At 39.5% G+C, this 13,757-nt stretch overlaps 1 protein-coding gene across 7 annotated transcripts in view; it reads right to left on the bottom strand.

Moving 5' to 3' along the window:
* LOC100761567 (myotubularin) overlaps positions 1–13,757 on the bottom strand; it is a 113,211-nt gene that overhangs the window by 36,005 nt on the left and 63,449 nt on the right. For 6 of the 7 annotated variants that reach the window (XM_027432211.1, XM_027432212.1, XM_035450097.1 and 3 more), the window contains 2 exons: positions 3,399–3,482; positions 860–1,009 (listed from right to left, as the gene is read on the bottom strand). In XM_027432211.1, coding sequence (XP_027288012.1) covers positions 860–1,009; positions 3,399–3,482 — 234 coding nt within the window. Of the gene's footprint in view, positions 1–859; positions 1,010–1,768; positions 1,824–3,398; positions 3,483–13,757 lie in introns of those variants that run through there. The other variant, XM_027432215.1, reaches the window with a different exon arrangement.

Genomic DNA, 13,757 nt, shown 5'->3' on the forward strand with positions numbered 1-13,757 from the left:
AGGAAGATATAAACAGACACTAATCAGAAAAGCAAGAGAATTTAAAAATTAGAATTCCTCATAGGCTGACAATACATGAAGTTTTCCCAAAAATATCCTTTTAAGGACAAGAAAGTCTTCACTTAGAAGTCAAAGGCAAGGTGACATTAAATCTTAATTTCTTCAACCATTTTTTAAATCTGCTAATTTGAAACAAAACCCAATGTACTTATTATGACAACTCTTGAAAATTAACAGGGGAAGAAAAAAACAATCTCTAAATTTTTAGTCAATAAAATTTATGTAACTAGTAGAAAGTATGACATGTCCATAAATATTTAAGGACTGAAAAAGAACTTTGTGATCTAGGTTCAGTGACATGGTAGCATAATGTCTGGAATAATCTGTACTTGACTCCAGTTTTTTAAGGGGATGCAGGCAGCCTGCAAAGAGGATGCAGATCAGCACATCTTATAGTCAGCATAAAAGCCTGCACTAATATACATTCTAGTATTCTAGTTCTTTCCTTGCAGCACAGTTTAGTCAACATTTACAAGAGCCTGCATCTTGTCAGGTATCGTGCCATAATGATGACAACAACCAAGACTCTGTCCTTTCTTCCCTACATCCCTGAGTTGAGGTGAGCCACTCTTGCTGTTACTCTCATTTAAAGCTCTTTCCCTACCTTCCTTCTGCACCCTGGATTCAGTGTTCCTAGAAGGCAGGTGTTTGTTCTTTTCCCATTTCACACAGTGTTACACTTGCAGGAGGCCCTTGGTGATTACTCATCAGAATGAAACGAAGGCTCCTCTGAAACACATGACTACAGTTCTTATGAAAGGAAAGGTATTCTCTGGGAGCAATGTGACAAAGTACTCACAGGAATCCGATTTCGGGATCTAAAAGTTGCAACTCTCCTGAGGTCATCATCTGAGGTCCGATAGGGAACCACCAAAACAGCAGGGTATGTGTCACAGAGTTCATAGCACTTATTAATGAAAGTTATCCTCCAATGGTGATTAGGTAGGCCCTGCAGGACAAAAGGGATATAAGTCAGCATGAAATGACTCACCTCTGCAACATCTGGGTTCTTTCTTCCCTCTACCATCATGTGTACATGCCTCTGATCACAGAGTGATTGGCAGCCTACATACTTAAGAAAATAAAATCAATAATCCAGACAACATGAGCACATGGACAAAACACTGGTGGTTTCCATAACTGGACTATCTCTCACAATTATAGGTTCGATGGAATTTGACATCTTCCTTTATTACATGTAGACACAGTCTTTACTCCTTGTGCAATACAGATAAGCCCAAGTTCATCTCCTCACCATGCACCCCTCCCCCTCCATTCCCAAGAAAAGTGCCATGGGCAGTGTTAACCTATGTCTACCTGAGGGTAGCAACTTCCTTTCCCTGTTCTAAACAAGAGAGAATGATGGACGCAGTCTGCTCCCAAGTGGAAAGAGGGTAGTCCCATGAGAAAAAGCACTGGGGGGAGAGAAAGTAAACCCCTCTGGGGAGGCTCATTTCGCCACCTCAGACAAGTTGTTTAAATCAAGAGGCTAGAGACCCAGGATCATTCTGTAAGTTGTGTGAGGAGTAAAGTCATTAGTATTTTAAGCAGACTGCTAGTATGATAGGGAGACACAGAAGCCACCCCCGTATCCACTAAGGACAATAACCAGAGGTGGTGGAATATTCTCTCCCCATACTTACAAATGCACAAATACACACATGAACGTGAGCTAGGTGGGTGTTTGCTTTGGGGACAGACATTGTACCTGTTCTTTAGGTCTGGCCCTATGTACCACGACCAGACAGATGCTGATTCTGATGCTGAATCCAATTAGAGAGTTACAAGAAAAAAAAGATTGAATATAATGGCAGTCTATAACAAAATATCTTCAGAAGTTCATCTATGCATGCAATTCTTACAAAACAGGAAATGTTTTGTTTCAAGCTAGAAGCTCAAACTAAAGGAACGTCTTACTATTGCAGAGGTTTGTTTATAAAGTCTGAACAATAGTCTAATGGGCTTTCTTCCACCTCAGTAGTCAGGCTAGAACAGAGGCCATTAAAATGAGAGGTATATACCCTTTGAAAAATCAGTCGTGTAAAGCCGATTTACAGGAACCCTCCTAAATGTGTTCTAGAGCAAAACCTCCTTCATCTACTCCAGGGTATAAAATCCACTGATGAAACCTTCCGATGGAAGTAAAGCAGGGTAACGGTGAAGGGGCAGGTAGGAAGTTCTCCACAAGTTTAGAGCTCTGGCAGAGTACTTTGTGTTCACTTGCTTTTCCTACAAAGCAAGTGGCCTGAATTTGATTGTCGAAAGCCCCGTTCTTAACATTTCCAAATTATTTTAGGAACCTCATAGAAGAAATACGAAAAATTCCACTGCAAAACTACTAGCTGTACCACAGAAGTAGTTCTATCAGAGGTCAAATTGTGGCTTTGTTACATAATATGCTTGCTTGCGACATTCTTTATAAAAGTTCTAGGAGCCATTTTTCCCTCCTATGTGTAGAGTATGAATGCCGTGCATGCACATGCACATGATGCACACGTATATGCAAGGGTTTACATGTGTATGTACACATGTGAAAGCCAAATGCTGACGGCAGCTCTCTTCCTGTATCGTTCTCTACCTTATCTTTTGAAACAGGGATCTTGGCTACAGTGGCTGGCCAGAGACAGCCTGGGATCTTCCTGGATCTCCTGCCAGAGCTGTGATTACAGGTGTAGGCTGCTACATTTGGCTTTTTACATGGGATTTGGGGATCCAAGCCCAGGTCCTCATGCTGCAAACACTTTACTTGCTGAGTCCTTTACCTAAGCCAAATATCATGCTCTTACTATAAAAAATGAACATACATACAGATGACATTTATATGACAGTATAATAAAGCTCTTTGTGGATACTATACATTAATTTTAACAGAAAAGTTATAACTCACTTGAATCTGTAATTCAGAACATACATAATTTAAATAAAATGTTCAGCACTATTTAAGCTTAAACACACATATATACATGCACATACACACACGAACACACACACACACACAATCTCTCTCTCTCTCTCTCTCTCTCTCTCTCTCTCTCTCTCTCTCTCTCTCTCTCTCTCTCTTAATGTATAGAGGATTGATTTTTCTAGACCCGAAGTATTTGATTCATTTCATAAACACCACAAAATGGATGTTCCTCATTTAGGAAAGGAAGCAGATCCCAGTCACTCAGCTTTCAGTGCAGCTTGAATCTGGCTACAGAATGAGCTTGCTAGTTAAAAAGGGAAATAACAAACAATATTATATAAAATGTGGATGATACCACAGCCATGAACACATATTAGGCAAGGCTGTTATTTATTCTGAGATGCATATCAGACAACAGTATTTATTGACTTACCTGCCTTCTGTATTCTTCAACTGGATTATAAATAGTCCACCCATCCACATTAAACTTCTCTTCATTTAAAAATGCAAATAATGGCTAGAAAAGGCCAGAAACAAAACAAAAGAGTTTCAAGTTCAGTGTGAAGCAAAAGTATATCAATCAATAGTTCATAGTTTCATTTTTCATTAAATAAATTTCAAAGATTTGCTAACCATGAAATTTCAACCCAACTTGAGACTTACAACAAAGAAACAACTGTGGAAAATTCAGACCAGCCTTACATTAACTTCTATCCTCAGAAATAATTACTCTTAAAACCTCAATTTTCTGTGTTTACAAATGTCACCTGTTTTAATAATGTCACACACACACAAAGATTTCCAGACTAAAAAGTACTTATGAATTTCAAATATTATTATCAACTGATCAGTTAAAAGCCATTACAAAAAAGAAGAAATCCAGGAATGCTTATTAAACAGTACACCTGTCTCAAGAGAGTGACATGACATATTTATTTATTTAAAGAGAGAACATTAGGAAACGTTTAATTAACTGCTCTCTGTAAATTCTGAATCTAAGTTCTGGCCTCTGAGATGACAGCACTCTGACCTCTCAAGGCACATTGATGAATTTCCTAGCTTCAAATACCATCTGGCTCCCAGTGACCATTCTAGCCCTTGCTCTGGAAGTGGCTATTTAAGTGTCAACTCTACAACCCCTTCAGGTACCTCAAAGGCATGGGGTGGGAGTGGGATGACTCTAAGGCTAACACCACAAACCAAACCTTTGGCATCACCTCAGCAGTCCATTCTTGCTAGTCTCTCCAGTTTAGCTAATGAGAACCCCATCTTCCCAGGCTATTGAACCAAGTACTGTACTGTCAGTCTTGACACCACCTGCCTACCCCTCTGGCCTCCCACTTGGCTTATCACAGTAACTCTGAATTATTCCCATTTTCAACTGGATATCTCTAAGACCAGAGCGACAATGTGATAACATGAAGTTAGATCAAATCATTCCACTGCCAAAATCATCCCACAGCTTCCCATTTGGCTCATGGCAAAAGCTGAAGTCCTTCTAATGGCCCATATGGCTGTCTGTCATTTGGCCACTTCTAGATCCTCTATACATAGTTAGTAAAACAGAGCTTGGTCCCAAACACATATTTTTGACTGAGTAGCACAGTGAATTCCTGAAGCCTCTGCAAATCCTGAAGATACTATGGCTGGATGCTTGTCCAGTAGTCATCCATCTCCCTATTCATTTTCTTCTGTTAACTACTTTGAATGCCACTGTCCCTTTCCCCACATTACATGGTATTTCTGGAAAAGTCTTTGCAGTAACTTTTCTTTTAGGGTAAAAACTCATCATCAATATGCTAGAACCCATTTATTTCTTCAATTTTCCCAAGTATGCAGGATTCTCAGTGCCTCTCAAGTCTAACAGTGTCAGACCTAAGTGCTATATTTCACAGCAGATAGCATGTGTCTGACATAGTAGTCCTGACATGGACCACCTAAGAAACTGACCAAGGCCCCAGCCTGACACTGACTTAATGCTTAAATTTTCAGTGCCAGTGGGGAGAAGAAATGTGGCCTATTAAAGGATGTTTATCTTGGAATTTGGTGAAAACAGCACTGACATGCTTAGTGGACTTCTCTAATAATAAGCAGAAAGTCTGGCACACAACTCAGTAGTCTGTTGGTGACATATCATCACACTGAACACCTGATACCATCTTGCTCAGTACCTGGTATGGCTAAATACTCACTACCCGTGAATGCTATGCTCTGGACAGAGTTGTAGATGGCAGATAATTTGAGAACTAAGGATGTGTGATTAGACTTTGGAGGAAAACAGTTTTTGCCTTCTTGAAATAAGTTCCTGACCTCTGTATGCCTTCGGTGGCTTCACTTTTACTTCTTTGCATCTTTCTCAAAGAGCACAAGCGAACATGGAAACACTTTCAAAATAAACGTTATTACTGAACCAATGGCTTACATAGTTTTTCCCCAGAAAAATAAAATGTAGGAATGTTTTTAATATGCCAGTAGCACGTTCTAGGTACATTACTATTTCTTAATCTTTGATATTAACACTTACTTGCTGCCTTGGGCATTCCTTGATGTATCTTATATGAAAATTACTGTAAAATTATCACAAGATTAAAGATATATGGTCCAAATTGCCACCATCTGTGTATTTTCCTCAACACCTTAGACTGAAGAGAAATCAATGTACAGGAAATGACATTTTTGTCAAACAGACAAAAACAAAACAACTCTCCATCAGCTATCTATCAGATGACCTTCCTCAAGATATTGCTTCTACAATGACACTTCACATTGGAAACTGGGTCACAGGAATATCCAACTTGTAGCCAGTGCATGTGTTGTGCAAATAGTGGTCAACACATTTGCGGATAACATCACACCGCAGTGCCAACTCTCCCCCTCCCTTGTAGAAGGCAGCAAAGAAGTGGTGACAGGAAGAGCTCCTAATTTACTCCTGAAGAGCCAGACTTACACCTCAAAAATTTTGACAAATTTTTTTTGAATCACATAATTGCTAAAATTTCTGTTGTCAAGATATTTGACTCTTATTTAAAGTTAGAATCCTGGGATCACAGATTTACAAAGAATGAACAGAGGACTCCATGTACTCTTCAACCAGTTTCTCTCAATAACATTTTATGTAAGAGAACAATGTCAAGACTGGGTCAGAATATTAGAAAAGCCAGCCCCGGCCCAGGCTTCAGCAAGTGCACAGGTTTTCCTTTGTTTTACCCTATATTGATATTTGGGCACTCCATCACTTCCAATACCTACTAGTCAAGCTGTGGAGATTAGCAAAAAGAGCATGTGCATGTTTTCCCACATTAAAAATAGCACAATGTAACATTTGAAAAATGGTAAAGGACAAAGTTGAGATAAAAATCTCTGGTTTTGCACAAGGGGAAAAACAGCTTGGACATACAGAATATAACTTGTCATTTTCATTTAGCTACATTTAGCATTGTTGTGTCTTGGGGGAAAAGACTCCAAAATAACAACAGATTCTGGCTTTTTGCTTAGCCATTATTTTAAAATGGCACTTATATAAAGATTTGCTTAAAGCATGTAGATAAATTTAAAAAAACTCATTTTAAGTTAGCATTTAAAGTAATGGGTTTCATTATGGTATTTTACTGCATATATCTTAATTTTAGCCTGGGTGTCTAAAATTTTATTGAGATGTATAAATGTTTCCTCTGACTGGGGTTCCTCCATCACATGAGACATCTTCCTCACACAGACCTATAAGTGTCACCTCAGAACTGGATTTTGAGAGTCAGACTGATGAAGACTCAAGGTCATCTCAAATGGAAGACAGATCCATGGAAATCATGTTTGTAGTATTTGAGGGTCTAGGTATTGTGCAGTGATGAGACTGATTGTCTAACATTCGTAAGAGCCTAGGTACAAATCCTTAGCACCAGAAGAACAAAGAAAAAAAAAAAACAAACAGTGTCCAGCGATACACCGGGGAGTTATGTACATTAGAAGTACCTCCAAAAGAGGTGACCACCCCACAGCAGCACATGGGTGTTTAGGAAGATCAACTCCTTTGACACAGTAAAGAGACTTATTTCTCTGAATATCTAACCTTAAGATTCTAGGGCACCACTTACTAAGTGTGTCTTTTCTGACATTTTTATTTCTGTTTTGGTGAGTTGGTTGGTTTGCTTTTAGACAAACACAGTCTCACTTTGGAACCTTGGCTTGCCTGGAATTCTCTATGTAGAGCAGGATGGTTTCAGTTCTTGGCAATCCTCTGACCTCAGCCACTCCAGTGCTTCGATGACAGGTATGTGCCTCTATGCCTGAGTTTTATTCCATTTTAACAGGAATTTATGGAACCATTTTTTTCTAATTTTAATTTCTGATATTCTTCTGAATTGATGACCTTTTTAAGAGCTACCATTCTACCATTTTAGAGTATATAATATCCTTATTTGTATCTTTTAAATTATACTTAAGAAACAAGGTTTCTTCATTTCAGAAAATATTTTCATGAAAGTCTGAAGAAAAACCCCACATATAAAGAATCATAAGAGTTACTGCAGTCTAAATAATTAAAAATAATTTTATTAATACTTTGAGAATTTAATACAATATATTTTGAGCATCTTAATTCCCCTTCCCCAATTCCTCGAAGATCCACCCCTACCTCCCTACCCCACTAACTTATTTTTTTTTAAAGTTATCAAAACAGATATGTATTGCCCCAAAACTCCTGGGTGTGAGTCCTGCCCTGGAGCATGGGTTGACCTACCAGTGTTCATAACATAAAGAAGACAGACTCTCCCTCACCCAGCAGCTATCAAATGCCAAGACCTCCTCAGCTAGGAATAGGGCATCATGTCCACATCTCAGCTTCTATTCTGGGATTCAGTCTGCCTTGGGCTTGTGCAGGTTTTCTAAATGTCATCATAATCAGAGTTCATTTGTGCAGTTGTCCTGTTATGTCCGGAAAACACTGTTTCCTTATAGTTATCTACCACTTCTGGCTCTGAAATGTTTGCCTCCTTCTTCTATAAAGACCCATGAGGCTTGGGATGAGGGTACAAACATCCCATTTAGGGCTGAGCATATCACAGTGTTTTCTTTTCTGCACATAGGCCAATTGTGTGTCCCTGTATTAAATATCATCTACTGTAAGAGGAAGGAGTTTCTTTGGGGAGGGCTGGAAGACGAACTAATCTATGGGTCTAGCAATAAGTCATTAGGAGTTGTTTTGCTATCCATTTAGCAGAATATAGTATTATTTTCTCTCCTAAGGACTATGACCTATTTAGTCACAGGTTTCTGGCCCAATAGCAGTGCCAGGTATGGGTTCTATATTGTGGAGTTGACTTCCAATTTAATCACAAAGTGGCTGGTTAATCCTACAACATTTGCACCACCATTGTATCAAGGATAAGTCTGGCCAGGCCGATCACTAGTCATTCCTGTCATTATTGTAGTTCATAGGGTTTATAGGTGGGCAAGGTTGGTGATTACTTTTCTCCTCTAGTAGCATGTATAGCTCTTTCTAGTACTATGAAATCCAGGTTCTCCCCCACACCCCCTCTCTTTTCTCTCTCTCTCTCTCTCTTTCTCTCTCCTCTGTTCCCCTGCTCTCTCTCTCACATACACAATGAATAACTATAAAAAAGGTTGGGACAGGTTCTGCAAGCGTTGGCTTGCCTTTTACTATAGTACAATCTATTGCTAGCACCCTTATACATATACCATGGCCCTTAGCAAGAAACCCCTGCATGGACAGTCTGTCTGGCTTCTTGACATTGTACAGCACTCATTCAGTTAGGCCTCACCTGGCTGGTGCCCAGGCTCAACTTTCAGTATTTGCCTCTTCTAGAAAACCCCTTTTTAAATGTTCCTATGAGATTTCATATACCACTCTAATATATGCATTTGCTTGTCTACACCATTCAGGTAATAGTGCTCCTTAGGGAGTCCCTGGAGACAAGCAGTGGAAATCAGTTCTAGGTCTGCAGGCTATACCATGATAAAGACATTGAATGCCCAAGCAAAACTATGGGGAGAGAGATTAAAAAAGAAGAGTAACAAAGGAAGGCTGGCTCTCCCAGACAGTGAAACATCTTATAAATTTTAAGCAGCTAAGATCTGGACTGATGGCACATAACTGTATTCCTAGCACTAGACAAGTAGACAGGTAGACCTAAAAGGATCAGGACTTCATGGATAGCCTCAGTAATAAAATAGATCAAGGCTAGCCTGGGCTACATGAGCCCTTACCCTCTCCCCTAGGGGAAAAACCCATGCCTTCAATAGTTAAAATAGCATTGGGCTGGTGTTGTGGATTAGTGGAAGTGTACTTGCCCAGTGCACACATGATCCTGGGTTACAAAAGAATAACTGGTATATAGCTACAATGACTGATGCAAGAAGAGAAGTATGACAATACACCATAGACTACTTATTTATCAATGGACTAGTCAACAAAAGATATTTCAACAACAAAGGCCCTTTACAAACATATTCCTATTAATTTTCAAATCTGGGACAAATGATGAGGTACCTATTAAACATATCAAAGTGAACCTGTCTGCCATGTTATCCCAGCATCCTCATTTCCTACCTACTACACGGTATGACTGCTCTCTGTCCCAACTCTCTAGCCCAGGGCCTGGGCTGCCCTTTCCCCAGGGGCTCTTGCCTATATAATCCAGATATTTGGTTACCTGCCCCCTTATACCTTTTGCTCTCTTAGCTACAGCATCTGTTTCCCTTCTCTCTGCTCTCCCTCTTCCACCTTCTCTTCACATGGCACATCTCAGCCTGGTCATGTCCACCCTGGACTCTCCCAGATGTCCCTGTCTCTGCCTATTCTCTCCCTTTTATCTACAATAAACTTCCTCCTTCACCTTAACTAGGAGTAGTCATGCCCTTTCCTTTCCTTTCCTTTCCTTTCCTTTCCTTTCCTTTCCTTTCCTTTCTTTTTTTTCCATCCACTTCCAATCCCAAAGAAATCAAACTCCTAGAAGTAATAAGATAGTGCTTTTGTAGTGCTGATCAGGGAATCATTTCCTAAGTGAGCTACACCCCAGAAGTTATAAAGGCAAACTGGACTGAGAAAGGCTACCTCCACGGGAATGAGCTGTCTCTCCTTACAAAGGCCTGCTTACCACGTGTGCCCTTGTTGTCACCTAGAAATTTGGATTTGGGGGGCATTCCTACCATTCCCTAACTCACTGAAGTGGTTCCCTATTCTGAAACTGCATAAATGACATGAGTTTTTATATCTCTGATTTCCTTCTTGGAATCTAGAATCTGGTATGTGCTAGAGAGCAAGTACCTTAAGGACCAACTCCTGCTAAAAACCCTAGGCCCTGAGTATGATATGCTCCCCTTTTTCAACAACTCTAGAATTTTGATATATACCAGAGCATAGGTGCCTTTGTAAGCAACTTTTGATAAAAACCTAGAATGAGCTTTTTTGGTTGCAAGGGCATCCTGTCCTCACCACTAGAAGAGAACTCTGGAAGCTGTGGCTGGTTCCCTGGACTTTGTCCCATGCAGCTTTTCCCTTTGTTGGTTCTACTCTGCACCTTTTGACTGCAATAAATCATACCTGTACATACAAATAAATGTTGAGGCTTGGAAGTTCTTCTAGTGAAATCAATGCACCTAAAGGTAGTCATAGGGATCCAAGTGGTCAACAAATTCTACCAAATGGATGTCCCAAAGTTCTCCATGGCAAAAGCACTACTAGTACAGTCCGAAGTCATACTGAGGCAAAGGCATGCAACTCACATTACAAGGCAATAGAGCTACTAAGCAAGGAGTGCCTGCACCTAACAAGACCAAAAAGGAAATGGGCAGAAGACAGAACATAATGGTGCATATCAAAGAGCATTCAGTTTCACGTGATACAAAGCAGAAGTATGACTCTGTATTTTCACCTATTATGATGAAAAGATAGAGTTAGAACACACTCTGAGTTGATATCATAGGTAGAATAGTGACCGCCCTACAAATGGCTGTGATAAATCTTTGAAACTTTTGTTATGTTGTCATACACAACTTGGTATAAGGTTCCAGAAGGAGTTACAATTGCTAACAGCTGATCTTTTAAACAGGAAGAAAGTAGTCTGGATTATCGGGGACTGCCTCATAATCCTAAGAGAACACAGACTACAAGAGGTAGGTAGTACCTACCTACCTAACCTATAAGTGTCCCTAACCTTATAGGCAGTGACAGAAGCAAAAGGGACACAGAACAAGGAGCACAGGTAGTATCTGGGAGGACAAAAGGCAAGGAAATAGATTCCAGCCTAGTGTCTCTGGAAGGAATGCCGCCCTATATAGATACCTTGATTGTAGCCCAGAAATATATTTTCATATTCTCTCTCTCTCTCTCTCTCTCTCTCTCTCTCTCTCTCTCTCTCTCTCTCTCCCCTCTCTCTCCTCTCTCTCCCCCCTCCCTCCATCCCCCTACAACTATAATATAATAAACTAACATTTTTATTCACTTAGCCCATCATAGCAATTAACACATTGGAGAGATACGACCAGACACTCTAACCAAGATTGTATACTGGTATATCTGCTATAGAGTGGAATGTGGCAGAAACAGTAATTCTACTTCAAAGCAGTTAGCCTAAGAAGTACTGAAATATATACAAAATGATGAATATGCAAGGCCATTCAGTGCAGTATTAATATTGTGCCAAAATGGAAGCCTTCTAATAGCTATCAAGAAAAGACTAATAAATTATAGCAAAGTCAAGAGAATACTGTGTAGTTCAAAATGGAGTGAAGAAGCCCATTCATTATATAATGTCATTGGTGAACAAAAAAGCAAGACACAGAAATTGTATACTGCATGTTACCATTAGGGTTAAAGGGAGCAAAAGCTTTAAGCATCTTGTGAAGGTTGAGCATCCCTAACCTGGAAATCACAAATTCCCAAAGCTGTAATATTTCAACTGTTACATAAATACTTAGTATATTTTGTATTTTGGAGTATTTCATATTATAAATGCTTAGCCTATAAACTCCATGGACATGTTCCACAATCCAGAAAATACCAACTTTGGAAATCTATTTTGTCCCAGCACTATGGATAAGGGATACTCAAGGTCTCCCCTAGCACTAGGTGGGCACATAATTCACTGAATGAATACACTGGTTATTCGTGGGGTAAGGTGGTAAAGTATACAGGAAGTGAGTTATTTTTTAGAACTGTTTTATACTTCCTAGGTTTTCAATCAGGAATATACAACAGCTACTTAAAAAATTAAATTGAAGGCTAGGTGGATGCCTCAGTGAGTAATTTGTAAGCATGGAAACCTGAGTTCATATCCCCAGAATGCAAGCAAATAGCCACCTGTGGAGGTGTCTGTAACTCCAGCACTAGAAGAAGCAGAGGCAAGAGAATCACTGGGGTTTGTTGGAAGGCAGACTAGCTGAAAAATGGTGAGCTTGAGATTCAGTGAGAGATCCTGTCTCAAAGGAATAAGGTACAGAAAAGACTAAGGGAAACACCATAATGTCAACCTCTAGCCTCTATACAGTGAGTAAAAGTACACATACATGTACACTTACAAAATTACAATATGTTGAATAAACACTACCTACACAGACTATTCTGATGAACTGCTTGCTAGACATTCATATTTATTTCATCCATTAACATTAGGATATTCACTGGATCAGTATTTACTGAGGACCTACTGTAAAGAAGGTATTAAATGGCAAAAACATCAAGGAGGACAATATCACTGTCTATAAGGAGTAAGAAATTCTCCACAGGAGAGAGGTGAAGAAGGCACAGTTGTAGATCATTTTGACAAGAAGGGATAGTGGGCTCCAGAAAACAGCAGGGTGACTTCTTGACAGATATGTCTAGGGATGTTGATGGCATCTGAGCAACACTGGAAAGATAAAATGACTTTGGATAGTATAACAATAATGACAGTAACAAAAAGGCTACATGGTAGCCAAACTCAGAAAATAATACATGGCCATTAGCAAATACCTCAGTCTGATTGCAGGCGTGTAGGAGAGTAAACAAAAACAGAGATGGGGTCACCCTGTAGAAGACACAGAGGCTTACATGAAAATTAACAGAGAGGGGAAGAAGTTTCCAGAGCAAGGATATGAGACAATCAGAACTGCATCTAGACAGCATAGACTGGTGGAGAAGAGACCAAATAGGGGTAGAAAACCTGGCCAAGCCCACTTCTGACCCAAGTCAGCTTGGGAACAAGAACCGTTTAGATTTAGTAATCACTAAGTAGCAAAGAACATGCCTATGATCTTGAAGTTTGAATTAGGAGGAGGGAGATGACATCAGATATGACATAGAGGTTATATTTTGAGGGAATATGAGAGAGTTGTTTTAAATAAGCACTTAAAGCTATGTAGCCACTAAGGAGAAATGTGACACTAGAGATTTGTAAATATTGCTTAGAAAGGCAATCCTGGTGGACATTAGAGAAAGATTGCCCAGCAAATAGGAGAAGAAAACAGACTTTTCTAGAAAAATCACATTTAGTAAAAAAAAAAAAAAAAAAAAAGCATCAGGAAGAAGAAAGAACAAGAGACTTATGTTTCACCAGCTACAGGGAGAGTTAAATTTCAAACCAAAGGGGAGGATTGTCTAGGAATGTGATACTCTGGTATGTCCAACCCTTTGACATTGGAAAACAATGTTGCCATTTACAAAGTTCACACTTGACAACTGTGTAAACAAGTCGCCAAAAAAATCACAAAATCTCAAAACCAATTTCTAATAACATGTTTAAATAAGCTTATGATTTTGTGTTAGGCTACATTTACAGCTATCTTTGACCCCGTGCCA

Source organism: Cricetulus griseus, chromosome X, assembly GCF_003668045.3.
Source record: "Cricetulus griseus strain 17A/GY chromosome X, alternate assembly CriGri-PICRH-1.0, whole genome shotgun sequence".
NCBI classification, from domain to species: Eukaryota; Metazoa; Chordata; class Mammalia; order Rodentia; family Cricetidae; genus Cricetulus; species Cricetulus griseus.